This window comes from Symphodus melops, assembly GCF_947650265.1.
Source record: "Symphodus melops genome assembly, chromosome: 12".
NCBI classification, from domain to species: domain Eukaryota; kingdom Metazoa; phylum Chordata; class Actinopteri; order Labriformes; family Labridae; genus Symphodus; species Symphodus melops.
In genome coordinates this window covers 6,444,491-6,472,334 of record NC_136702.1, presented here as the reverse complement: position 1 = coordinate 6,472,334, position 27,844 = coordinate 6,444,491, and the positions used below count along the sequence as shown (strand labels likewise).

Here is a 27,844-nt window from a genome sequence, read left to right as displayed (position 1 = left end):
CACCAGCTAGTCACACAACACAGTGCCAGGGTGAGATCTGCAAATCATGTGTTTGTTTGCTTCCCCTTATTCCAAAAGCCTAACGATGCTCTTCTCTCCAAGCCTTCTAAGACAGATGGAGATCATTAGCTCCTCTCACTCCCTCCTCCTCCTCTCCTTCTCCCTGCGATCTGTCACGTCTAAACCACAGGCCCTCTTTGTCTCGCCTTTTTACTCATCCCCTCCTCCGTATGGCCCCTCACTCACTGTCCCTGTCCATCTCCCTCTACACAGATTTATATCTAAAAGGTTTCAAACTCCTGCAGAATGGTACAACTTTAACAAGTGCTTCATCACTCTTGTCAGAAGTAGTTACAGGAGTCATGACACACACTTCCCAAGACAGGAGGAATTGATGAGTGGCCATTAGACTGAGCTGATCCTGGAGCGAGCGGGAGGGCCTCTATCCCTGCTATCCAAAAGTCCTTGACACCTTGACATAGAAGCATGGACAGCAGCAGTTCTTATGTCAGGTAAAACACTTAACCCTATACCTACACTAAAGATAATTTTGAGCAGTATGTAATCAAACTCAAATCCACAAACTACTTTCAACCACTCAAACCAATCCTAGGAAAAATCTGACAACAGCTATTTGTGCCCATACTGTTAACATAGTCTGCATGCCAAATATTGACAAACCCAAGTGATTTGATGGCTGTGGGTGTCGAGTGTCTAGCCCAGTTGTTTATTTTGGGTGGCAATGGATGTTTAATGTGGGCATTTAATTATCTATTTTCAGCAATAGATATTAAAGATTGGAGGGAGTTAGCCACTTAATATAATAGCACAAGCTGCCACCCCATATCCATTATTGAGGGATGCATGAATAGTTAGCAGCATTTCAGCTAACGGTGCAAGCGTATGCTAACTCCTGATTATACTATGGCTAAAAAGGCAGTTTGTCAAGGTTTCTGCTCCCTCCTTTCATTCTGACTCAGATGATGCAGACATCCCTCTTTAGGTCAACAACGAATGTGTTAAACCAGGGAGATGTCAATCAAATCTGATTGGCAAAACTTCCATAGTCTTGAAAAATTGCCTAAACGGCTAAATTAGCTGTTTTTTCACTAGATTTTCTCATAAATATAAAGAATTATTTTAGCTTTAATCATTGAACATTCTTAATTTAACTCCTATCTCTGATATCATGAATGCCTCTTTATTATTTCAAACTATATCTACAAAGGCTTTCAATGATCAGAAATGTCACTGCATCCGCTAAAAGTCTCAGATTCTTCCGAACACACCTCACGTCAGCCAAAGGCATGTAGAATATTTTACATGTAATGATCCACTATCACTAACAGCGTTATTAGAGCAGACACATGTGGTTAAACAAGCTCCACACTGGGAGGAATGGCAGAGTTTGTTGTTAGCATTGTTACAGCTTTTGCCCTGTGTCTGTTTGTAGGAGTGTTGAAAAGTGTTAACAGAGCTCCTGCTGTCTCGTCTGCACCAGTGACCATCTGGACTGAATCCATTACTTCCTCCTGCACGTCCTCCGTGGCCCTGACTCCCAATATCTCATTATGACAAGGCGGTTGTGGGACCAGCTCTTGGAAAAAGCACCAAACCAAAAGCTAATGCCATGTTGTCTTATGTTGCGGTGGATATGGATATATAATTAAATGAATATTAGGAACATGATTCCAGCAATCACCGGCACATAAAGGTTGGATAAGGCTCCTGTGAGCTTAAAATCCTTTATCATCTTGAAACAAAAGGAGTGAGTGGTTATATGAGGGCTGATCTTTGAAGTGCTGCCCCGAGGGCATGACTGCTTGCAGGGTAAGGGAAGGAACTACTGTGGCAGGCAGTCTTTTTGATGTTTCGTTTCAGAGGACTTTGCACAACATCATTTTTATTGGGACCTCATTATTTACTATGTAAGGCTATCATTTGCACCTCCTGTTGAACCTATGAAATGCTGTTGCAATAACTGATCTACGGAAGAATCTAATGACTTATTAGGCTGAAAATAGGGATTGGAACCATAGATTATGTACTCTGATGTCTTTGCAGCACCTCCGCAATGTAGTTTACAACACAGACAGCATAAAGCATGGAAAAGTAATTGGAAGCAACTACTGTAGTCGAAGAGAAACGTTGATCCAGTTATATACTGTAAAAACAGTACTTCAAGGTCAGTCTGTAGTATTTGGCTGAGACAGGAGTTGTTAGCATTAATGATCCTTGGAGAAGACGTCTTTGTTTTCGTGCATATGGCAGCCTTCACTTTGAGAATACATTCACGCTAAAAAGCCTGCGTTCTCACAGGTATTTATCTTAAAAGAGTGGAGTAGATTTTGGCCAGAATTCTAAAATAGTTATTGAGCCTTAAGAAAGCCTCCATCCATTCTGCTCTTCTACGGAGCAACTGTCTATAGTATGCAATAGATTTATCAAATCGATGGACCCTACATGTATTTGCAGCTGATACACGCAATCCAGCTGCATTCACACTAGACTAGACTAAAACCCATAATGTTTGTTGTATTTTACATTGGATACTGGGCTAATAAAAGTAAGGGAGCTGATTGAGTGCTTTGACCTCCATGGAGGTGGTCGAGGTTAAACGGGTGCTCTTTTTCTCTGCTTTTAAAAGCCTGACATGTTCCCTGCAGGAAGACTGACCCTCTCTGACCACAAATCAACCAGCAATTACAACCCCACAAAAAAACACCCACATACACACAGTATATATATATATAAAAGGCCGAGCCATATATTTGTCAGGAGAACAAGTGTACTATCAGGAAACAAGTGCATGATGGACTTGTAAGAAAAAAAGGAAACAACAGGGAAGGGAAACAATGTCGGAAATAAAATTACATATGAAAAGCTACTGTGTCTGTCATCTTTAAACTGATGCCAACATCTTTTTTGGTCCCATTGTAGTGGAAACCCAAAAACAAATTGACTTAAAGACTGATACAGACTCATAATTCTCTTCTGACTGGGTAGGAAAAACCCCAGTGGCAGTCTTGTATGGCTTTTTTATTCCATGCCAGTGTGCTCACTTGTGTCTCATAAATAAGGAAAGTCCCAAAAGGCTGGAAAGCCCCACTAAGCCACCAGACAAAGCCCTCTTTTCATTCCACTCGGAATAACTTGTCACAACACAGACAAACCCAAGGTGCCACCCTATCAATTTCCATAGCAACTAGGTAGGTGGCATTGGCAAATGTTGAAAAGAGTTTAGTGAGCAGTTGTCTCTGGAGGTGGCTATTCGCTTGAGATTAAAACGAAGCATTTTATTTCAGATTAAAGAAAAGTCTTTCTTCTTTTTCGTGTTTTTTATCCTTATAATCAGCAGATCTCACAAAGGCTTATATAAACACACACACAATTTATGATTTCATCTGTTGTGTTTTATAGGTCACTTTTATTCATTAAGTGAGGTAGATGTAAAGTAAATCTGAATCTATATAACAAACTTCAAACACAACAAAACTAAACCAATGCCACATCTCTTGCTCAAACTAAACACAAGCTGCCCAGGATTCATTCTTAACAATGGTGTCCCCGTCAGTCATGACTGGAAGTTTTAAGGTTCTCTCCAAAAAACTTGCTCACCTTACAGTAGTGTCGTAACAGCAATCTTAACATCCTTTTTAGAATGCATAATTCACAATACCTTGTGTGGAATTTGTGCCACTGACAACAAATTCTGAAGCTCAGATAAAAGAGAATAAAACAGCAAACTCTAGGCAGCCACTCTGTACAGTTTCACAAAGAAGCACCATCAGCGTTGTACTATCACATTCTCTTAGAGAGACATGGACGAGGAGACGGACGATATCTGCGTTATTTGCATTTCGGATACAGCCACCTGTTACCTTCAAAGCGAGGAAGAAGAGGGAAACACTGAGGGTTTGACAGTAATGACTAATCATGGACGAGGGATACAAAGAGGGCCTCTTCATAGGGAGCCTTTGATGCAGGTGAATCACATCCTAAACATACTTATTAGCAGGAGTGAGGGAGGAAAAGGCGACGAGAAAGAGGGGGGGGGGAGAAATTTGTTCCGCACGTTAGCTGGCATGCTTGGATGCGCGAGAACAGAAGGTTGGCATAATGAATTTTGGCGTGCAAGCGTCTGTTAATGAAATAAAGAACCCCACCCCAACAGAGGTGTGAATATGTGTTTGTGCTGGAGTGTTTGTGTGTGAAAGAGGGAAGCAGTGGACAAGACAGACTGAAGAAGTAAAGAAAGAGACAGATGAGGGTTATTTGAGTTCACAACTGAAGGGAAGATGCAGAGAAAAGGAAAGACGTTTTTAAACGTATGAGCATGTATTTTGCATTTATGTGTGCTCCTGTATGTTTTTTTCCAATTACAAAACATTGTTCCCTTCAGCTCTGGATGCTTTGGTTGCTTATCTCATACAAGGGGCTGCATAATACAGAAATAATCTGGGACAACAAGGACTTTGTAGCCATGTTGACTGGATGTTAATTCTGTCTTTTTGTAATCTTTTGCTCGAGGGAGTCTGAGTCTAAGAAAGGAGACAGCTACAATGAGATATTGGGCTGCAAACAAAACTTATGGCTCAAAGGAAAAATGAGTACTGAGAGCTTTTCTTTGCTCATCTGTGAGGTAGTTTTGAGAAGAAAAAAAAAAAGCGAGACCAGGTCTTATTTATTCCTAATAACACAAGAGAATCCTGCATATGGCCCTCTGTCGCAAATAGATCTGCAAAAGAACACTTTCAAGTTGAACTTTCTGAAAACTTTCTCACTTTCTCTTCATCCCTTAACTCTCTGGAGGAGCACAAAAATGACAAACTACCCAGCTTTATAGTGGCTCAATTTACAGATCAAAGCTTCCTGCAGAAAGCACGTCTTATTGGGGACGCATCAACCCTGATCCTTTCGTCCGTCGGGGATTCCTGAACACAGAAGATTCTGCTTGAATATTTGTGGACAAAAAAAAAAAAGAAGAAGCATCAGCTGGGAGTTTATATTCAAGTGACGTACAGTGTGTTCTCAGTAGGCCAGGTGGTGTTTGAGGCTCTGATGTGATTTCTGCTGCCTCTGAAGACAGTCTGTCCCCACCCTCTCAACACGGGTTGCCTAATTGAGTGTTAATTTGGTGCTAATTATGTAACATGTTATCCCAGTGAGACGCCCCAGATGCCACGAGACAAAGGCGCGTGGAAGAGAGTGCGGAATCTCAGCATTTATAGAGGCGCTGTGTGAGAACTCGTCTGCATCTGTTTCCTGACTTGAAGGAGTTGAGGAAAACGAGGGGGGGGGGGGAGTGTGTGTTTCCAACTAGAAACACATCCTCACATGAACCATTGTTAAAGAACATTCATCTCTACAAGCAAGACACTCTGAATTAATCTTTCAACAAACATTACTCAGTGAAAGTTCAGCTCGGAGATTAAAAATGCATTTATTTATATTTCGCTGTGAAAGTAATGAACAGTGATGCTGCGCTGTGTCTTAGCAGGAGTGGTTGAGCCTGGGACAGAGCTGTGGCACTGAAGCTCGATGTTTGTTCCTCCACATTAATATAACATGATTATGAAGAAGACCTCTTTGCTCTTTTATTTATCAAAGTCATAGAGCCTTACACAACGCACACTGCAGTATTCTCCACATGGTAACCAGCATTAGGCTTTTGTGCGAGCGGTTCTTTTTGTAGTTTCTACTTCGGCTCCACTGTTGGTGTGTTTGCAATCTGAACATGACACTTCCATCAAAGCATACGGCTGTCATTTTTTCATGTTTCTGTCATTGTCAACAAATCCCATAAAACCCCAAATTGACAATGTGTTTCTGTGTCTCTCAATACTTAATGACTTCCCCGCCGTTGTCTGTGTGGCCCTCAGCACCAAGCTCATATATTCCTTAAGACCCTAAATCTTTAACACCGGTCCAAAATACCCAGTTTAATTTTTCAAAAAAGGCTTAGTAATTTCCAAAGATAGCTGACTGCGTCAGATTTTCAAGCTTACTTTCGTTAGACAACACTAATGGGAGCATTGAATGAGGACTAGTTTCTTTTAAGGATGAGTATAGATTTGGTGAACCGGTGAGTATTTAGGCCAACAACACACTTAATGAGGAATTCATTTAAAATGACCAAGAATTATTGATTTATTTGAGTGCTCTCGTTTGGCCAATTCCATGTACATTTTTATTTAAGTTGGAAATTCACCAATATTCATTTGGATTTTTTACAACACAAATGTAGAACTTTGCTCACACTCAAAGGTCTCTTTTTGTAGTCTTGGTCATGGTTTTGTAGCTCTAACTGAATAGACAAAAAATATCAGAATAAAAAACTAGAAGAACTAGTACTAGTATATCGTATATCTGTTGAGGTCTATTGAAAACACTTTGATTTGGAACAGTAGTTTAAATACTCCAGTTAATGACGTCTGACTTCTGTTTAGCTTAGTCAGCTGTTGCGCTTTAGTGCCAACGTCCTGGTGCTGCATGCTGGCTTACTGTCACTAAAGCTGTTTAATGATATGAAATGTGGGCAGCCTCCAGCTGATCAGGTCCTGACACTGTCTGGACCTGCCCTTTCACAAATACAGCACACAGTGGGAGTTTGTCTGTGCGAGGGGCATTGTGAACCAATGAGAATACTATGAGGAGGAGGAATCTTCTGTAATGATGTCTTTTTTAGGTTTAATTTCACTACAACATGTATAACGACGTATCTTCAATGCATATGAGGTAAGAAGTATAAAACTGCAAAACTCGGTGCAATCTGAACAGGATCATCAACAACTCGAAAGCTGTGCCTCTGAATGATTTGACTTGCAGGAAAAAGTCGGTTTAAAGCTCCTGTAAGGACTTCTTCTTGTCTTTTGAATGTTGACGCCTTCTGGTGGACACAACGCTTATCGCTGCTGATTTTGTCCTGTTCATGCGTACGGGGTGTTGTCTAACAAACAGACACTCTGGCTTCCTTTAAACAGTCAAGTGATTCGCTCATCAATAATATGTAGAAGGCTGTTTCTTCTATGATTAGTTAGTTACATCATCTGACAACTACATCCTTTACTTACACAAAAGAGAACTATTTAGAAACAGTGGATCTTTATTCTAACACTCTTTACTTTTGCAGCTAACAAAAAAGGCATCAATATTTGTTTCATCCTTTTTCAATGAGGAATGTTCTTTAAATGATCAGCTAACAAACTTGCTAGTTGGCACCAGAATTAGGTGTGTGTTAAACTACTTGACCCTATTTCATCAAGTCAGGCCCACTATGATGATCATTTTTCTCAATTGTAAGGCAGCTGCCCGCCAAAACCTGGAGCTTTAGCTCCGGTTAATAGCTTCTGCCACACTGCCATAACGCTCTACTACCTGGTTGTGCTGTAAACATGCACTGGAACTGCATGGGTCAGCTGTATGCAGATCTAGAAAGTATGCTGGCTGTGTCGCAGCTAAACTGGAAAATATCCACGAGACTGGAGCAACGCCACACCAGCACAGGCGTGTGAACTTTAACCTAGAAGGAGGACTGAAGGCTGGCAGAGCAAACAACGCTGAAGTTGGCAACACTTGTTTGCCCAAAGACTACTCAATTTCATGTTTAACGGTGTTTTTAGTTTTAGAAGTTGTTAAACCCACATTTAAATTTGCATTTCACTAACTACGAGATTAGTCCCAAGTTTTAAAATGTCCTTACAGGAGCAGTTACAGTAAACATGCAGCTTCTCAGGTGCTGTCTGAACATTTTTAGGAGTGCACTAACAAGGTTTAATGCAGATCTAAAACTCAGCCTTTTCTTAAGGCAGTCAGCCAACCGTGTGATTTAGCAGAAGTATATTACACCAACACTAAAGTATCATACACTGGTTCTTTATATTTTTCATTTATTTAATAGGCATGTATTCTCACGATAAACCTACCTTATACATCTTGATGCACGTTTTTCTGTCTGTCTGATTGGTGGGAGAGACACAGAGCCCATCACTTGTTTATTTGTGACGGGGGAGATGACTGTAGTTAGTCCAACAACAACTGAACTCAGCACTTCCTTATTCAACGCTGGGCCTCCTCTGCATTCACTAATAGATTTCCTATTCTTGTCTAATTAAAAAGGGAAGCCTTTTCCCCCTGAAAGGCTCCCAGAGCTATATTGAAGGGTGGAGAGGTCGCTGGGAATCCATCAGATGTGATGCAGTTAATCAGCATAAAGCCTGCTCCATTGCACTGCTAAACAACCACTGCAGGAACGGGCCCAACCCTCACACTGCACCACAGTGGGACTCATAACCACATAGGCACACAGGCGAGATAAAATTCATATACAGTTCTGGTGGTCTCTCTATTCTCTATAAAATGGGTAATTTAAGGGAATTTAAAAATAACCGCAGAGTGAACAAGGGAGAGAGAGAACAATATGGCAAGAGGGGATAATGGAGTTTGTGGGAGAGAATCTAAAGAAAACGAGAGGACACATATCTCGCCCATGGTAATTACCTTCCTCTACTTCTTTCCCTTTTTTTTTTTTGAGCGACAACAAAAGAATTCAGCAGAGAGAAGGGGACACAGGAGACAGATGGAGGAGAGGAGAATGAAAGAGCCCAGAGCTGAAGTACAGTTAAGGGTTGAGGTGAGGAGTGGAGAGAAGAGAAGAGGAAAAATATGTGAGCATATACAGGGGGAGAAAAACTGCTTTGACATTCCCGACACCCACATCATTCTGCAGCAAACGGGCATGTCAGGGATAAAGCCTGACTCAGCCTTCTCCAGCGATGTACACCTTTGTATCTCCCTTTGTTCAACACACCTGTGATTAAGGGACTGCAGGTATCTGATGGTGAGCTGGAGACACAGCGAAGAGTACCGGTGGGCATGGAGACAATATTGGTGACATTTTTTAAACAGCATGTCATATCATGACACCCTTTTTTGTCTTGATGTGCTGTTTTTCTTCAAACTTTTTTTTTTCTTTAAGAACCAGCTCACCTTTGTTTTATGAGACCAATACCTGTTTTTTTCCCCCAAAGCGTCAGGACCTTCAGGGGAGAACAGGTGGAAGAGAAACTCTGCCATTCATTTGGATTTATCTCAGCTGGGCAGGTGTGCATGTTGGTGTACTTACACACAGGTATAAATGTGCAAACAAACAAACACACACAAACACACACACACACACACACACACACACACACACACACACACACACACACACACACACACACACACACACACACACACACACACACACACACTTAGTATATGTGGGCATAGATACGAGCACAGGCACAGAACAGACTGTGCACAAACACAAACACACACTGGATGCTGACTCTGTCTTCTTGGACAGTCTCTCTAACCGTGCAGGGATGCCAGAGGAGGAGAGGAACAGAGAGCAATGCTGCTGTAAAGACATCATTTCCATTGTGTAACAGGGAAGTGGCAGCAACACAAAATGGTAATGACAGTTAAGGCATTTAGTCACGGACTGAGTGCAAGAAACTGGGAAAAAAAAACAAGAATTTTGACATAACCAACATTCTCCGAGGCATAAAAAAACCCAATCACATAGCATCCATTGCATCTCAACAGAAAGGATTTGATAACACATACACACACGCTTTTTTAGTGGGTAATGATATACACAAAGTCGTAGGGGGCATGGAAATATTAGTGGGGGAGCACCTACATCACACAGTCTTGACAGAGATCTCTTCATGTCTCCACCCTGGGGCTGAGAGGCTTCGACTCCACACTATATGTTTGATTTAGAGCATTGAGTGACAGGGAGAGGGCAAGAGTTTGCATCAACCCTCTGAAGCTCCATAACACCAGAGAGGGGAAAACCCCCCGCCCAACAAAAAAACAGAGGTGAGGGCATAGATAGCATCAGAGAAACATAAGGAAGATGACAGATCATGTCAAGCATGTGTCATCATTAAACCTCAAGTGCAGCCATGTGTTTTGGTTTTCTTTGTAGTTTGTTGACAAGGAAAATAATCCCCACCTCATCCGTGAAAACACATTCTCCTCCAACATTTCTGCACCCAACATGTTCTCAATCACAACTTGTCAAACACAACAGTTTGTTCTATGGCCTTAAGCCTTAAAACAGCATCCGGTATAGTTCTTACCCTATTTGTCATTTTATCCTTTTTGGAAGCTACCTTTCAAACAATATGTTGTCGAATGTTGCAAACTGGTTATAGTTTCGTGTTACTTCGGCAACACAAAAATCTCTTTCACGTTCATGAATCATCATAATTTGGTAGTGCTACATCTTATATAGTATTTACCTGACTTCTGTTAGATTACATTAGACATACTTTATTGTCCTGAGGGGGAAATTTGCCTTGGGCAAAAGTGCAGAGAGCTCTGTGGCAACCTTTAATAAAGAAGTTTAACACAAGACAGAACTACAATCAAAACACGGCAAGTGGCGTTAAAACGTGCAGTATGTCAAATCCCTCGCTAGGGGACTCTTAATCAAAACAATAACATAAGATGATGTTAAGGGCCGCGGGGTATCATGGGACTTGGTGTTCTCACTTAAGCTCGTGCATTTCTTCAATTTTATCTTCAAATGTTTTTTACTTTAACGTCTATGCAACTGAGAGGTACATCCTGGGACTTAAGGGACTTCATTAAAGGACTAAACGTGAATTATTACAAGTAATTAAATTCTAGTTTCCTTAAGCTTCAAATTCAAACAAAACAATCACCCAGAAGACAGCTTCAGGTATTTGCATTGAATTGGAAAGTAAAGCTTCATATTTTAACTATGCCGCTGTTAACTCTAACTAGGGAGTGAAGACCCTTTGCTATAGCAGCCTTCAGATACTGCGGATGCACAGACACTCTGAACACATGTCTACAAATGTCTGCAAGTGCACACACAGATGCTCAATCTCCAATTGCTTCCCTTCATTATTGCTGAGTTTCTGGGCTTGCTGTACAGCGGCTCTGTGGCTGAGATCAGATGTGTGACAATCCCTCTGTTTTGTCACCGTCCCCCCGGTGGTTGTTAACGGTCATCTTTTTATCTTTTAATTGGACACAGGCTTTTCTAGAGCGCTCTTTTCTTAAGGACACTGTATAATGAGAGGGTTATTTAGGGCCTTCTAATTGACCTTCAGTCTTTTCATATCCTGTCATGAGAACCTCACTGCAGATGGCACTGTTCTGATTATAACCCAACTGCGAGCACACAGTATTCTGTCGATGCAGCAACTACATACCCAAAGTTAGCTGCTTTCTGCCTGTCGGGAAAAAAAAGAAAAAAGAGAGAAAAGGAAGGGAGAGGAGAGGCAAAAAAAAAAAAAGTCTGCAGGAGGATGTAAGGGGCCAATTACCACTGGATGCTGGGCGAGGAGAACAGGGATTGCAGGAAGAGCAGGGTACCAGAAACCAGGATCCATGTCACAAACGGTGTTGTTATTTAATTAGTGAACACATAAAAAGAGGAAAAGGCAAGAAGAGAACAAGAAAAAAAGTGTAATGGAAGGACAAGGTGTTATATTCCAAGCATGCAGATCACCTCCATATCTTCAAGGCTTAGAAGTTCAAATTGAACTGCAAACTGAGGTCATTACCGGTCCAGCATTCTACTGAGACGTGCAGATCTTACCTTGATATAAAGTTTAAAAATGTACAAGCATAACATGAAATTTACATATTATTTAAGTTCAAGTTTACATTTATCCCAGTGTGCACTATTAGCACCTTCAGGGGCATGTCCAGACTTTCCTTTAAATGGAGTAGACCAATTTGGGGCATTTTCTCATCCAGGGGCGACATAATGCGTGCTAATAGAGACTCGTCTGAACACATTTTTATTTGAATCATTTCTGTCAAGCTAAGCATAATGCTGCTTAATTCTTAAGAGGCTCCAAAGAGAGGATGTTTGTCGAAATGTCGCAGTTTAGAATGACAACAATTCAAATGTGCTACATTGAGATGAAACAAAAGCAGCTTGTTGACTGAAAATAACACCTGCTTCTGACTAGGAAGCAAGCCAACCATAGTGAAGGATTTCAATGGGGCCACCTGGGGTGCCAAACCATCCAAGGCATGGAAAAGCCCCTGGGTTAAGTTCTGTTGGGCTATATGGCAGCAAAAACAATCTCCACCTCCTCCTTTAACATCACCTATTTTTTTATACCCTCTGTGTCACATGACAAATTCACATTACTGGAGGAAAACACATACATTTCAATAAACGCCTAAAGGTGTATGCAGAGGTAATTGTCTATGGATCTCAGAGCAGAAATAAGAAGTAAAACAGGGGCAAGATTATAATGTTCCAGGTAACTGGCTCCATATTGAGAGAAGGAGAGAGAGAGAGAGAGAGAGAGAGAGAGAAAGAAGACTAGAACTGTCCTCTCTCTCTCTCGAGAGAGAGAGAGAGGACGGATTGAAAGCTAAGTGCTGCGCTAACAAGAGTGATTTACATTATCAAGCCGAATACATGACAACAGAGCTTAGATTTTCTCTGCACCACACTGAATGTTCTGCACCAGTGAGCAGTGGGTCCACCAATGTAGTGTATTTGTAAGTGTATTTTTTCTCTGTTTATTATGTAATAAAGATTGCGCTCAATTTTAAATGCTCATTAAAGATTCCCCAATCGGTCAAACTGAAGCTGTTTCGAAGTGAATATAGGTGGCCATTTGCCAAAGCTATTAATAAACAATGTCCTTTTTATGTTGAAATTTAAATTTAATAGAATACATTTTGTCGAACAAGAGGATTTCATGGGGAATATTGACTATTTTAAAGAGACAGCCTTTCATGTCCTGTGAAATATTTTGTGTTCATACCATGCAAATTATAAACTGCAAGTTTCAGCTATATAAAAACACATTTTATTTTTAAATCCACCAGCTTATCCAAAGCTTTGCAGTTTTCCACGTGTGTACAACAACCGACATGAAAACTCTTGTGGTCTTAAGCAATTTATTTGTCTGACTTATTTCTTAGTGTTCTCATTGTGACATAAATGTGCATTTGTATATTCTCCACAATGTTGAACTATTTCTTTGAAAGCTTTTAAAAACAAAAGTTAAAGGAGTGTTAGAAGCTAATCAGCTGAAACCAAAAAAAGCCAGTGCAGGCTTTTTGTATATACTTCTTAATGGATGGATTTAACATTCATTAAGATGTGTGAATAGAAATTCTGTCCTTCAGGCAAACTTATCATCCTGTGTTTCTCAGGAGACACTGAAATGTAGAACTGTGTATCAACCAGTTATGTCAAGTGCTATTCAAAATATTTCGTATCGCGTTGCAACTGCACGCTCAAGCAAGTCTTCACTGAATGAAGGAAAACAGTGGCTTCTCAAACCTAATAAGGACAGAAGAATGTTTTATTTGTTTTGATTTTGTCAAGATGTGTTTTGCTAGCCAACGATAAAAAACAAAAATGTATATATCCAAACACTGATTAATTACTGACCTAAACTTCAAAAGGCTTCAGCAGACGAGATTATGATTATAATTCCCAACCTGCTCTGAAAGCAGCACTGTAGGCCTAGATAATGATAATAACCAGAGACTGAGACTGTGTGTGTGTGTGTGTGTGTGTGTGTGTGTGTGTGTGTGTGTGTGTGTGTGTGGGTGGAGTGGGGTGGGGTAGGTAGAGCAAGATTAATTGTGGGGGATGTAAATTTCATTCGTCACGTGCAGATTGATGTCAATTTTAATTGAATTAAAACAATGTGAACCCTGGCCCGCTCCGAGTCTGGGAGGATGACTCGTGAATAGTGATGAAGTGAGCTGGAGAACCTTTTGGGGGGGCAAACACTTGGGGGGGGGGGGTGGGGGGGGTGGGGGGGGGGGGGGGGTGAGGGGAGTGAGACAGGGAGCGGTTAGTTAAATGATGAGAGAGATAGTTGACCTTAAACTAATGAGCCATTCAAGCTCACCAATACCACTGTTTCATGAGTAACTTAGTCAATTTATATCCATTAAAAATGTATTGACCTACACGTCCAATAGATGTTCCACATATTGTAGTTCCCACTCACTGAACATCAAGTTTTTTTTATTGCATTTCAAACATGTCAAGGCTTGTATTGTGTGTACATCTGCCCCTCATGTGTGTGATTGACATACCTATCTGTGTCCACAGGTGCACACGTGTGTGGAGGTGGAGTCAGGAAAAGTCAACTGCCGGAGTAACACTTATCTCAGGTGTGATTTTATCATCATGTCCCTGAGGATGTGTGGCCGAGTGTTTAGCAGCATCGCGCTGCAGCCCAGGAGCCAAAAAGGATCCACACAAGACTGGAGTGTACAGAGACTGGGAGACGGAGAGGGTCTGAGAATCTCATTTTCTCACCCCACACCTCTTATCTCGCTGCGCTCGCACCTCTTCTCGTCCGCTTTCTGGGATAATATCAGCGCTAATCGCTGCCTTTCTTTCCATATATCCACCTTCAGGAAGGAGAACAGATGGAGGAGGTTTGGATGCCGTGCTCCTTTTTCATCGTGTCTCTGCAGCTCACTTCTGCCTCCTTGCTGCAATCTCAACATCCGCTGTGCTGCGATTACACACAGCTGGACAGGTAGAAGTCAAGCTATCGCCATATTAAATAAATAAGTAAATCAATCACAAAGTCTGAGTCACATGTGTGCACAGGGGCTGTAACATTTTATAAGGTTGTGAAGTGTTCATGCATCTGAAGGTGACCCTATATGAAGACAAACTGTAAGGAACCTTTTACTGCGATGAGACAGTGTCCTGGATCACCTCCCCACACCTCAGCTCCTCAAAACACACACACACACGGAGTCACACACACACACACACACACGCATATAGGCATGTTGTCCTATATCAAATGTAAGATCTAGCCCTGAGAGGCAAGGGCAATCAAGTTATAGCAGAGTCTGATGGATGAATCTTAAATGTAACAGCGCCAGGGAATAAAGCAAATGCTACATGCGAAGCAACAAAAACACCAACAAAAGCCATATCTTTTATTTCCACACATATTGTACGTCTTCATTCACTCTACATAAAGCAAGTTTCCCAATCGCCTCCCCTCTCACTGTGAGTTTTCTACAAGAGGCAATGCAACGTATACGATTCCTCTCCTCCCCTCGATTTCTTCTTGCCCTTCTGCACCTCCAATTCACTGTGCCAAATGGTACATTTACATTGGTCATAACCTCAATCACCATGCTTGCAGGCTATGCTGAATGTGCACACACACATTTCTGCAGTGAAGGGGATGCAGACAGAGATATAATGGGAGCAATAGATAGAAACCCATGCCTCAGGCATCCATCAAACCAAACGACTCCATTACAGTAAGTCCGACAGAGGCAAACGGTAATGTGCGCAGTGATAAACACTGGGATAATAGTCTGTTTATAGTCCTGGACACACTGTTTCTGCTGGGAAACACTGGCAGGGAATACAGATAAGATACAGGAGGAGCAACCTCTCTATCTTTTCCATTCCTTCTATCTCTCCTCCTCTCTCTCCTTTGCCGTTATCAGTCACTTTTGCTCCCTTGTACTCTTTATCCTTTCCCACTCTCTCTGTATAATATTTTCCTTGCTGCACAAACGCAGAGGGAGACGCATACATCAGCCGAACGGGCTTTTTATCTGGTGTTATACTATTGTAGCATTACCATCACAGTGCTGGAATGAGGCCTGGGAGAACCATAAAAATTGAATAGAAATGATTCAGATGTGCTGTTAAAAGAACAGACACATCATGCCAGACGCGCCTATCGGTATGCATTTACCTTTAAGAATGCAAATACAACATTCAGCGGCCTATATAGTACCTGCATGTATCAATTAATCATAGGCTGGTCGTTTCGGCTCAGGCGTTGCTTCTCATGTCTCTGATAGTAGAAAAAGGGGTAAACAAAACAGTCGACTAATCCGACCACGCTCAGTATTCCACAGAGGAACGGGGGGGAATAGCGAACCTGCAGCAGCTATGAATCAATTATAAGAGTACACAAAAAGGCACTCTCTTTACAGATGGGAGGTTGAGGTGAAGGTCTGTGGAGGGGAGAGAGAAATAAAAATCATCTGTTGATAATAGTGTTTTATTCTCAATGCCCAAAGCTGCATAGGCTGTGTCTACCCGCTCAGAATGAGATAAGAACATTTAAATGAACCCTGATATAAAAGTGGAGGGAACATATAGTTAAGCAAGGGGGGTCCCCTCCTTCTTTTACATTTCTATTAACCCGGGGAGCATCAGCGCTTGATTAAGGAGCTCCTGGATCTGAATGATCTGGGTGTGCCTGTTTATGCCCATAGTTAACCTCTATTACAAGACTGACCTTGGTTCAGATAGCAGCTCTTCTGCTGCTTTTAATGGAGGCTGTTACACAGTGAAACCGGGGCTGAACAAAGAAAGAAGAAACACACACACACACACACACACACACACACACACACACACACACACACACACACACGCACACACACACACACACACACACACACACACACACACACACACACACACACACACACTGTTTGCAGCACAGTAGGGTCAAAGCAAAGGCCAGTGTCTATTGCACAATATTTAAGATCAGTTAAACTTAACAACCTCCTTCATCCTCGTGGCCTATCAAATAAACTACAACATTAGCCCTCAGATCTCAGATGTAGTTTGGCCTTTTATGCTTGCCATCCAGGCAATTCTGGTTTTAACAGGATGTGATAAAATGCGGATAATCTCACGCCCACTTGAGGGGATGATGGTGTAGGTTTATTAAAGGAAATGAGCCTTTGGCCAGAGAGAGATAATCTAATTTTACCAGGACACTACAGCTTTGAGGAGGAGGTACCCACTGGTGTAGTAATAAGGCAATATGCTGTGGTAATGTCGAGCTGGCCATATTTTCACAGAACATGCCGATTACAGTAAATGACACAGATGACTGAAACAGGCACAAATATGATTCAGTATTCTTTTCTCCCACAGAGCCATTGATGGTATTCTGCTGGTTCTGCACGTTTTCTAATAAATGTAAGACACTGGGGCAGTTAAGCTCCGTCAGTTTACAAGAACATTGCATTCATTCTGCAAATGTGATCCAAGTCAATTATTTCATGTGCTGCAAGAAGATGATCAAATGTTGGAAACTCACACCTATCTGCTGTATAAAAGCTAGAGAGCATTGCATCTTGAGTGTCAAATACAACTGACTTACTGACATTTCATTATAGAAAACATGCATCAAGGTATCTTTGTGTGGGGTTTTTTACAGTGTTTTTGTGTGGCTCGATATAGGTATGCATACACATGCTGTGTATGTGCGCATTGAGGCATTATTATTGAAACTATGGTTGGTGAAGGAAGATCAGTAAGACCAAGGGAAAACATGCTCAGAGTGATAGAAAATCATGATCAAAATGATGTATTTCTTTCTTCCTTGCTCTCCACGACTAACTCTTATTCACATGGTTGATTTAACTGTGAAGGTTGCTTTTCCCAGTTATAAATACATCCCTTTCTTCCCGCTCTGTCCATTTACACAGGTTCTTATTCACACCTCAAACTGCATACAAGAAACATGCTGGGCAGCTTGAACGATTTCTATTCTGCCTCTCTACAGTGTGTGCTTCTCTCCCCTTCTGGTCCCTCTCTCCCTTTCTCACTATCATTAAGGGGAATTCTGTATATTTATAAGCCAATAACATTTTAACGACCATCGTCATTATAGGACATGGAGGTCATGCTGACTAACACACAAGGATAAAGCCAAAGTACATACGGCATTTATCCAACACGTAGTGCTAACCATGTAGACTGTGTTCTGCTTCCAAAAAGGTGAAATAGATTTTGATGCTCTGAAACAAATATTGAAAAGACAACAGTGAGCCTTTCAAGAATAATTGCCTCCTTTGGTTTATATTGAGAACAATTCTCCCCAAGAAGTAACAAAAATTACCTGGAAGACCTTCAGACTATTCAATAAAAGGAGGCCTTTTATCTGGCAAGACGTTGCTACAACATCAAAAACATTAAAGAACCCCTATTCTGTTTCCGTCCGTTTTAACGAGTAAGCATTAAAAGCCTTAAAAGTATATGGGCAAGCCAAACACAGCAAAGTTTGCTTCAAGCTCGGAGAAATGCTCCTTTAAACTACGTCGCGAGCCCCCAATTCTGTTTGTGTTTTAAAACTAATGGAGTTACTGCCTCTGGCCTCTCACACTGCTTCCAATTGCATGTGGCCAAAAAAAATTCTAATTTAGGTACTTCACAAAGGGATGATGGTCACACCAAGCACTGGGGTAACAGTGATAAAATGAAACCTAGTGTATCGTCTTCCTATCTGGCTCATATTTATTGAGTCCCACCGAGGATAAAATGCTGGACCATCAATCACAAGAGAGGCCAATCTCGTAGCCACATCTCCAGGATAACACTTTAGCCGCTTTCCAGAGTGCACCATGCTCAGGCTAAGGTATGCTTCTTCCTGTTTGGTAGATAGCAAATAGCGAAGGTAACGTACACTGTTATCACCCTTATATCGCACAAGAGCAATGACTGGGCTCAAGAAGAAACTCCAAACAAGATACTAATCAAAAGCATCATCTCTGTGTACACACATCCAAAGACAAACTAAACACAATCACAAACCAAAGCAGCTGTGGAAAAATCATTGTCAATTTGCTTTGCTTTAGATAAGAAACGGAACACGTAATCACAAACAACATGATGCAATGACCAAGCAATCGGGGCAAAGGGTAAAGCAATGTAGACACATTTTTGTGCTTTGAAACTTCAAATTAGATCGTAGTAATGATATATACTTTCAAATACAAGTCATCCTAAGTAGGACCAAACTGATGGTCAAAAAGGTGTTCTTTTGTGAATACATTTTTTCTTATTAACAATGATCAGAAAAAAATGTCCATCAAGTATTTCATTTCCTAGGTGAAATACATACAGAATCCCTGCACACACAAAACAACTGAAACGGTTTGACCCTAGATTAGAACAGATGTACCCGCGGAAATACAATTTGTTGACAAATCTAGAGGGAAAGGTTGGATTTGACCTTTTGAACAACCCTATTATGATCATTTGACCTGACAGAATACAGGTTTAGATCATTCTATCCCGAGGTCTTAACCTAGAGTCCACTCATGCTGAGTAAGAAACAAATGAGTGAACTTATTTGCCATGTGTTCACCTGTGCAGGGCAGAGAGAGATAGAGAGATGGATAGGAACAGAGGAGGCAGAGCACCGTAAATCTCCTGACCTTGGTCGTTGCTCTTTAGCTCTCTGTGTGAAGGGGTTTAGCCCACAGCCTTAAATATTTCAACACTGCTCGGTTGGCTGGAAAGTGCTGAGCTAGAAAAAGGGATAGAGGCCAAGCAACAGTATTCAACCTCCCCCAGCAATTAACACAGCAGCAGGACATCACTGCAGTGCTCAGTAATGTGTGTGTGTGTGTGCGTGTGAGAGAGAGAGGGTGTGTAACTATCCATTCCTTTTCCTCAAGTGCCTCTGACTGTTAAAACAGCTACTTGCCCATTGTCTGGTAAGGGTTGAACACACTCCCACCCGTTTGAATTTTTAAATTCCCTTTCACGGATTTTCCAGAAGACTTACCAGTCACTGTGAGTTCAGTCGTCCTTCTGACCACAAAGCCGCCAAACTGGACTTCACAGGTGTAATTCCCAATGTCATCTTCCTTGACTTCCTGGATTGACAGAATGTCTCTCTTCAGAATGATACTGGCACGCCATTGCTTTGGACGGCACTCCTGTTCATTAGAGAAAGGACAAGCAGGCGTACAACACGTAAATCACTTGAGAGGCTAAATAAAAAGGACTGGGTGCAGACAGATGGAAAAGGTACTGAGGGTATTGCCCATTATCTGAAGGAAACATCTGAGGCCGGTCAGACACTATGAAATGTGAGACTTTCTCTTTGCTTCATAATGCATTAGATCTGCAAGATTTAAAGCTGTCTGAGCTGGACATAAAAGCTTCCAAATGTCACTAAGGATTAGGAAAGTTGAAGTTATGGGGATCGTACACTGTATAAATCATGGACGTATTCTCAGTGACGTCACCAATAGCTTTCTAAAGAGGCATTTTGAAGCCCAACAATGGCAGGTGACTTATTGGAAATGGTTTCTCCACCTAACTTTGGAAGGTGGCATTGAAGTGGGCATTGAGCCCCCTGGCTAACAAGTACAATGGTTAGTATGTTAGTAAACTTGGCCACACACTTTATCATGCTAAATAATGCTCTAAAGACATGTTGATTTTTTTTTGGCTGGGGATTCCTTGACTTTTGGAGCTGGCATCAAGTGGACACTCAAGAAACTGCAGTTTTTTGCACTTCAGCATTTGCTTCATTTATCAACACTGGAGGTTGCCACTTGGTAAGAATCCATGGCGTGGCGCTGTGACTTATAGTCTCCATACAGTAAAATGATAAGGCTTAGCCATTATCCCACTTATCTGATCAAGATTTATTGCACTGAACTAAATATTCTCCATTCAATATTCCTGTAGAGCCACAAAGGACAGAGGATGTTATTTACAGTAGTCTCTTCTGACAAAATAAGTGGGTTTGTGCTACGTATATGAGTATATGCTTATCCAGGCACAATGACTGACTCCATGACATGAATCCTCTCTGCCGCCCCTCGACGCTGCAGCAGGGACAATGATGGCTCTGCGGATTCTATTCCACCATTGCTCCCGGCAACCTTCGAATTCAATCACTGCGGCTCCGCAGTGGTCCAAATAACTCTGGGTTCCAGCACTTCCAGTCATTATCCTGACCATAATTGAATTCTGGAAAAACCTAGAGGTCGAGCTAGGCCAGCTAATCTACTGCTGATCTGCCTGTGATTAGTCTGGCCTGAGCCGTTCTCTGGGATGCACTTTGTTGCCTGGAGGCCATGCCTGACCTGAGAAAGGCAAGAGTCCAGGTGAGAGAGTAGAAGGTGCAATGCTGCATAAAGATCAGGGACAAGGAGCAACTGGAAGTCAACCACTCATTCCGCAGGGCATGAGAGGGACATTGCACTATTCTCTCCTCGTACAAGATTTCTGTTCATTACCAAAAGCCATCTCCGTGGGTGCCCTCTGCTCAGTTCTTATTCTCCTTAGATGACTCTTCAAGCACAAAGGCACTTATGTAATTCATTCAGATCATTTGCATCTATATATAATCAGCCTAAGTGATCTGGTAACATATTTTTAACACAGCCTTTAAACATAAACTGCCTAGAAATATGATAAACACAAACCAATGAACCATTAAAGAATATGTTTTGGTTGCATAAACAGAAACACAGGCTCTGTCTTTATTACTTTTCCCTGACGTGAATAATATTCAAGACACCACAATAGAAAATTAATGAACCTTCAGGCAAATGATAAACAAATTAAAAGACAGCACTGTAAATAGAATAAAACAAGCATACTCTGTCAGAGTAATAGTGTACCTTGTACCAAGTGATGTCAGGCTCTTTGCCGGATTCAACATAGTCGTCTATGTCAGGACAAAGGATCTCTTTGCTCTTACTGAGCTCAGCCTTCTCATTTCGTCTCATGTTGGAGTTGTAGCACAGGTTTGTGTCATTGTCGGCCACCGTCAGCGACATGGACACCTTCATGCAGTATGTGGAGTTCCTGCAGGGAGAGAAGAAGGACACAAGGTATCAAGTTTGCTTCTCTGACAGTGGGAGTTCAGTAAGAACATAATCTTCAATGAAGAAGTTCCATTCTTGAGAAAAAAAGATGACAAAACACTTTCCTGATGAAGAAATAAAGGAGCACCATGATACTGCCACTAAAAATTAGATGAGTGGAATTTTCTGTTCACTACCTTTGATACCCTTGTAGTTATTTTTATCCTTATGCATCCCTCAGCTGACTCCAGCCCCTCCCCCGCTGTTTGTGGGGTTAGCAATAACGACGTGTTCAGCAGCTTTACCGAGTCAATGACTCACGCTCACCACCGCTATTGGATTTATGGGGGGAGTCAGCCGGGCCTGGGAATGCTAATCAGAGGAGAGGCAAATGTTGAGAGGGGCCTCATGACATAAAGGAAGCTGAAAGCTGCTTGGTCATCACAAGGAGTTAGTCCCCACCGCCAACCCCCCCCCCCCCCCCCCCCCCCCCGTCTCCCAGCAACCATCAACACACTTCACCTCTGATGCACACTAGCCGGTAGAGCTCTCTCTCTCTCTCTCCATCTCTCTGGCAGTTTTATCAGTATCATTAGCATCATCATCAACATCATCAAAGTCAACATCTTTGACCACAGCACCTGTGCCACGACTGTTACAAGGAGCTCCCTGGCTTATGATACATGATCAACATATGTGGAAACTGAAGCTAGGCATTCTTAAAACTTGCCTCTGAGTCACCTACGCTCTTAAGGAAAGCCTTTTAGGTCTTTTAGAGGGTTACTCCTGACTTGCAGGATGTTAAATTAGTTTCTATTTATTAAATGAATGGTTTGTAGAATACTCAGACACCCTATGCGATAACTACCCAAAAAAAGCCGGTAGTGCATAAATTTTAATTAGACATTAAAGAAGTTCTTAAGGGGAAAGTTTAAATTGACTTCGTGACCAGAGCAAGATTTATGCAGCTATGGGAGAGCATAGTGAGTCGGTTCTTATTTCTTTGTTGTGCTACTCTGTTTATCATAGTGTACACAAGAGGCCTTAGCTGCTGCATTAGATGAACCAGGCCTTTAACCAACTCTAATTGAAACCCCTCCATGTGCAATATTAGATAACAGGAGTCACTGGCTTTAGTCAGGTAGAAGATAAACTGATCAAGTGTGCTTGTTGGCAGTTGCCGTTGACAGATAAGTCAAAAACATGATCTATGGCTGGGAGGATGAGGGTAGGCCTCCTGTGTGGAACCTCATGTTTAAAGCTACCCAGTGATGCTCTTCTGGGCCTAATGCACATGGTTATTATCGCTTATTCTATTTAAACGGGACATCTGAAAATGTGCAAGGCAGACTCTGAAAGACTCTGCATCTATCAGCTGCCACACTCAGCTCCTTTAAATCAGGCCTCAAAACTATATTATTCACTCAATTACAAATGTACTTTCTGCTTTACACCAACAAATTAATAGTTTTTAAAAGGTGTTACCTTATCGAGTACTTTTACATTCTTTTACAAGCTTTGTTTTAATGTATTTCTGTTTTTATGTCTGTAAAGCACTGTGAATTGCCTTGTGTCTGAACAGCGCTGTATAAATAAACTCGCCTTGCCTTGCCTAGCCTAGAGGGGTGCAGCTAAGTGTCTGTGTTTTAGGACCTTGGGTTGTAAGGTGTTTTAATACTATATGGAGGTTACAGCTTGGACGAAGACCACAGGTTGAGTCCTTGGTTCCAGAAGGTGAGGAGACAACAAGAACAAGTACCCAAGGCTCAAAGGAGTCTGGGATTTGAGAAGGTGGCTGATAATTCATTGGGTCCTGGTTACAGTAGGATGGGCATTAATTGACGGCTTGTTGGATAAGGAGTTAATGGATGTAGTTTGGGACAGATCTGCTATGTGGAAGTTCTGACAATAATGAAATGTGTGAGGGTCTTTTTTCAGAGTACAGTCTATACATTTTAAAGTGTGGATGAAGGCAGTGTCATGTCAAGACAGGAATTTCAACCCTCAAAGTGTTACACCGATCTTAAAAGAAGAAAAAAAACACAACTTAAAAAATCATTAGCTGTAGGGTTAATATTTTCCTTCATTTGAAAAAAGTGGCTTCATGGTCCAAACCATTAAAACCGCCCCAGACTCTAAGTCCATATTGCTTTATAATAAATGTCTGTGTGTTTTTCTATTGCCTGCTGCCCGGCCTATCCCGGGTGTGATTTGACTCGGTCAGTCACCCGGTCCTGTGAACGGGAAGCCGTGTGCGTACAGCCATATGGGCTTTCATTTCATTTCATTACATTACATTTACGGCTCACCAGATGCTCCCGTTCACAGTAAATGACAGGGTTTCATATGATCTACTCAGGTTATGGAAGCAATAAGGGAGTCACCTCTCTCGTATAAACACCTCTGACCCCTTGGGACCATAAAACACAGATGTACACGCTCACACACACATCCACACGCTAAAAAGACAAATGTGGCTATGTGCAGCATTAGAGCATGGAGTAGAGATAGCAATGAGATGTGCAGAAGAAAAATAGCTCTTGGAACGAGTAAAAAAAATAGATATTATATACTTCTACAATATAATAGATGACTAAAAGGGCATCTGGAAAATGTTGTAGGAAGTAAAAGTAAGATGCAAGATAATGCAACAGAGTTGTGCCCTCTTGTTGCTGAAATCTCACTTTATCGACTTGATGCCTCCTATCTAGAGGAAAAGGAGTGGGAAGATGTGATACTGTGGGCTTACAGAGTACACTTAAACAAATATATGTGTTTAAAGAAAAATATACAGTTTGGACGTGCAAACACACGTGGACACACAAATGCACCAACTCTCACAAAGGCAAACTCTCTCGCTTTGTTGACAAGAAGATCAGAAATGACCTCTCACAGTCAGGCACCTGAGCCATTAAGGTCCCAAGGGAGCCAATAGGAGACATCCTTGCATGTTGAACGTTCATAGCGGGCACCCTGTGGCATTGTGGGAAGGTGTCAGAGGTTGGCGTTTGATTGATGGACAGCTCAGGGTCGATTCACAGTCCTATGGTGTCTTTCACGTCTGTCACATTCTATTTGAATGTAGCTGCTTTGGATATTAATCTGCAGCTCACGTTAGCTGTGATTTTCCACACGTTATTATCCTGCATGTTGGAAAAATGTGATCATGGGAAGGATATAAATGTGCCTATACCCACCCCAGGACATAAAGTCATTACCTTAATATTAAGAAATATTTTTTCAGGTGAAACAAAAATGTGGCAGTACAAGATGTGAGAGACAGAACAAGGAAGAGGGAGAGAAAGATTGATGGGTCTGAATCGATGCTACAGACCTTATGTGAGGTGACATGCAGAGGAGAGAGAGAGAGAGAGAGAGAGAGAGAGAGAGAGAGAGAGAGAGAGAGAGAGAGAGAGAGAGAGAGAGAGAAAGCATGGTGAGATTGCTATGTAAATGAAGTCACCTTCATGTGAAAAAATGGCGATTAGAATTACATTTCCAGACAGAGAAGGACAAAGATAAGCGTTCACACTCTGAATGCACACATTTGAAGTCACACAATTACAAATCTCTTTGTCAGGAAAAACATCTGGAGGGCTTCAGTGAAAAGCTGGACTTAACACAGATGGATTTACCTACATTTATAGATAGTACGCAACATGCCCCGAGCTATTGAAAACTATCCTACCGTGTATGCTGTGCAGGCAGAAGGTATTAGAGCAGTGACACATTTTTTTTTATATTCAGTTGGCTTTTAAACTCCAACAGTGACTATGGCTTTAAACTACTGACTATTAGCTTTATTAGCTTTTTAGGGTGCTAGCATCAACATCATATTGAATTGAGATACAATAAATCCCCATTATTGTTTTTTTGATAGCCCAGTGTACAAAACCTTGAAATTGTCTGCATCTCATGCTGACTGAGGAAACAAAAGTATTCAAATCAACCAATCACCTCATGCAGTATCCCCTACCTGCTCCTACCTCTTCTCTCCTTCAAGATGACTTATTATCTCCCTTTTCCACCTTTTCAAACAGTCCCTTGTGCTCTAAATGAAACGTCTGTGCTGTGGTTGGTCAAAATACAACATGAATCAAATCCCAGAGGATGTTTATGACCCTGTAGAAACCAGCTCTCGCAGAACGCACTGTTTTGGTGTGTGTCTCTTTAAATGCCCCTGAGTTTTCCCAGTAGACATCACTCCTTCGCCAGCGAGAATAAAAAGGGCAGACTTGCACAAACTTTTGCTCTAGGCTGGGGGTGGAGTTCATGGGTGGAGAAACCAGCGAAGGGGAGGGTAAGATGACTACATAGGCAGGCTGTCCTGAAAATGTCTCGTTTTCAGGAGTGCATGTGTGAAAGTTGTTTTTGACATCAATCATGAGCTGAGCTTTTTTTGGACCTTGTAGACATTTTCAATGCCAGGAAGGTTAATGTTCCATATGCAGAACCCCATTATGGCTTTAAGAGTGGCTGCTGGGCATCACTGAGGTTAGTGCTAAGTAGTTTTGTCTTACAGTGCTCCAGAAAGTCACCTTGAGTAAGAATTATTATTTCATTTGACTTATTTGTCTCTGTAGTACGGAGTTTAGGATTGCACGTGATTATTAATGGCTTGTTTCACTTTGTTTCAATGAAGTGCCTGGAAATATGTCTATATTCAAACTAAAACAACAAATCCAGATCAGTAAAAATACATTCAATGAAGAGATAAAAGTTACTAAGTGAGGTCTCACGACTAATTAACACTGAAATAACATTTGTGCAAGATGAAACGTTCTGTGCTTTCTTATTCTGTATTGCCACAAAGTGCTGGAGGCCGATAATGTGATTTTAATTGCATGTATTTAGGATGACATTAAAGTAAGTCATTATGATTTTTTTTTGGCTTCATACACTGAGGCCCCAGTTCATTAGGTACATTTTTTAGGTTAATCAAACACACAAAAAAACCCAGAACACAAGACATTAAAGAGAGCCCTGCTGTACAACACTAAGTATGTATTTGCTATTTTAAAGAAAAGTATCACATAATTCAAGTAGGGTCAACTCCACATAACTATTTGTCTATGCTTAATACTGTCTGAAAGGGTTTTTTTTATTTTTTATTTTAGGCATAGAGGATGTCACCAGCTGCATGGATATACTCTATAGAATCCAACCGGGTAGAAGAAAAGACTAAGGCTCAGTTTTCCTTCTCTTCGCCTCTCTTTGCCTAGAGGGAGTTTAAGGGGGGAGTGTTTGGGTCATACAGTAAGTGCTCAAATGTGTGACTCAAAAGCTTACCCCCCTTACAAAAAGACCATTGATTTCTGCTCAGAGGCAAATCTCTTGCAGTTCTTTGATTAGGGTATCTGAGAAGTTAAAAATCTCCCCAACTCAACACGATGAACACAAAGCCGGGGGTTCTTTGAATAACTATCATACTGCTTACAGTGAGCTCTGTTTCAAACAAACACATAGTGTCACAGAAAATATGAATTTAAAGTGACAAAAGTACTTCAAAGTGTTTGTGCAGTAATGAATTTAAGTGCAGGCTCGGGTATCATTGCACACAAACACACTCCCCCGATCACACTCCACATGTTGTGCACGCCTCTCCGGGTCTTTAAGAGGCCTTTAACTGGGTTTATTAAAAACTCTCTGAAATGAAGAGCTGCAATGAGCCGTTTATTGAGGGATGTTCTCCACTGTAAAGGTTAATAAGTTACTGACACATAATTATGCATCCTGTATTAGGAGGAGGCTCTCTGTAACGGGTGTATGTATGTGTGTGTGTTTGCTTGTCTTTGTAGTCTGTTCTCTCGTTGTCTATGCAGTGTCTCCAATCCTCACCTCAGTTCATTAGCTTACACATATTTTCACATGCACACACACAAACACACACAGAGACAGCTTTATCTACAATGATTTCAAATAATAGAAGTGACAGTTTGAATAAGTGATGTGCCATGAGTCATTTTAAGTATCTACTCATTAAGTAAGCAAGATAAATATGCTTACAGGATCAGATGATTTCATTTCTTAAAGATCTAACGACAATACTTACACATATGAGGATCAAATAAGTGACATCTGAAAGGGTTTTTTCCCCCTTCAAACACTCTTAATACATTTAGAAAATAAAAGTTTTTTCCTGATTAAAATGAATATTTTCACATTTAGGAAAGATGTTATTTGCAATTAAGGCGAGGAAGAC

General features: G+C 41.4%; 1 protein-coding gene across 6 annotated transcripts in view; it reads right to left on the bottom strand.

Annotated features, from left to right (window-relative positions):
- The window catches only part of il1rapl1a (interleukin 1 receptor accessory protein-like 1a), a 286,407-nt gene that overhangs the window by 72,163 nt on the left and 186,400 nt on the right, over positions 1 to 27,844 (bottom strand). For all 6 annotated transcript variants that reach the window (XM_079357675.1, XM_079357679.1, XM_079357678.1 and 3 more), the window contains 2 exons: positions 21,457 to 21,643; positions 19,602 to 19,755 (listed from right to left, as the gene is read on the bottom strand). In XM_079357675.1, the coding sequence (XP_079213801.1) occupies positions 19,602 to 19,755; positions 21,457 to 21,643 (341 nt within the window). The remainder of the gene's footprint in view (positions 1 to 19,601; positions 19,756 to 21,456; positions 21,644 to 27,844) is intronic.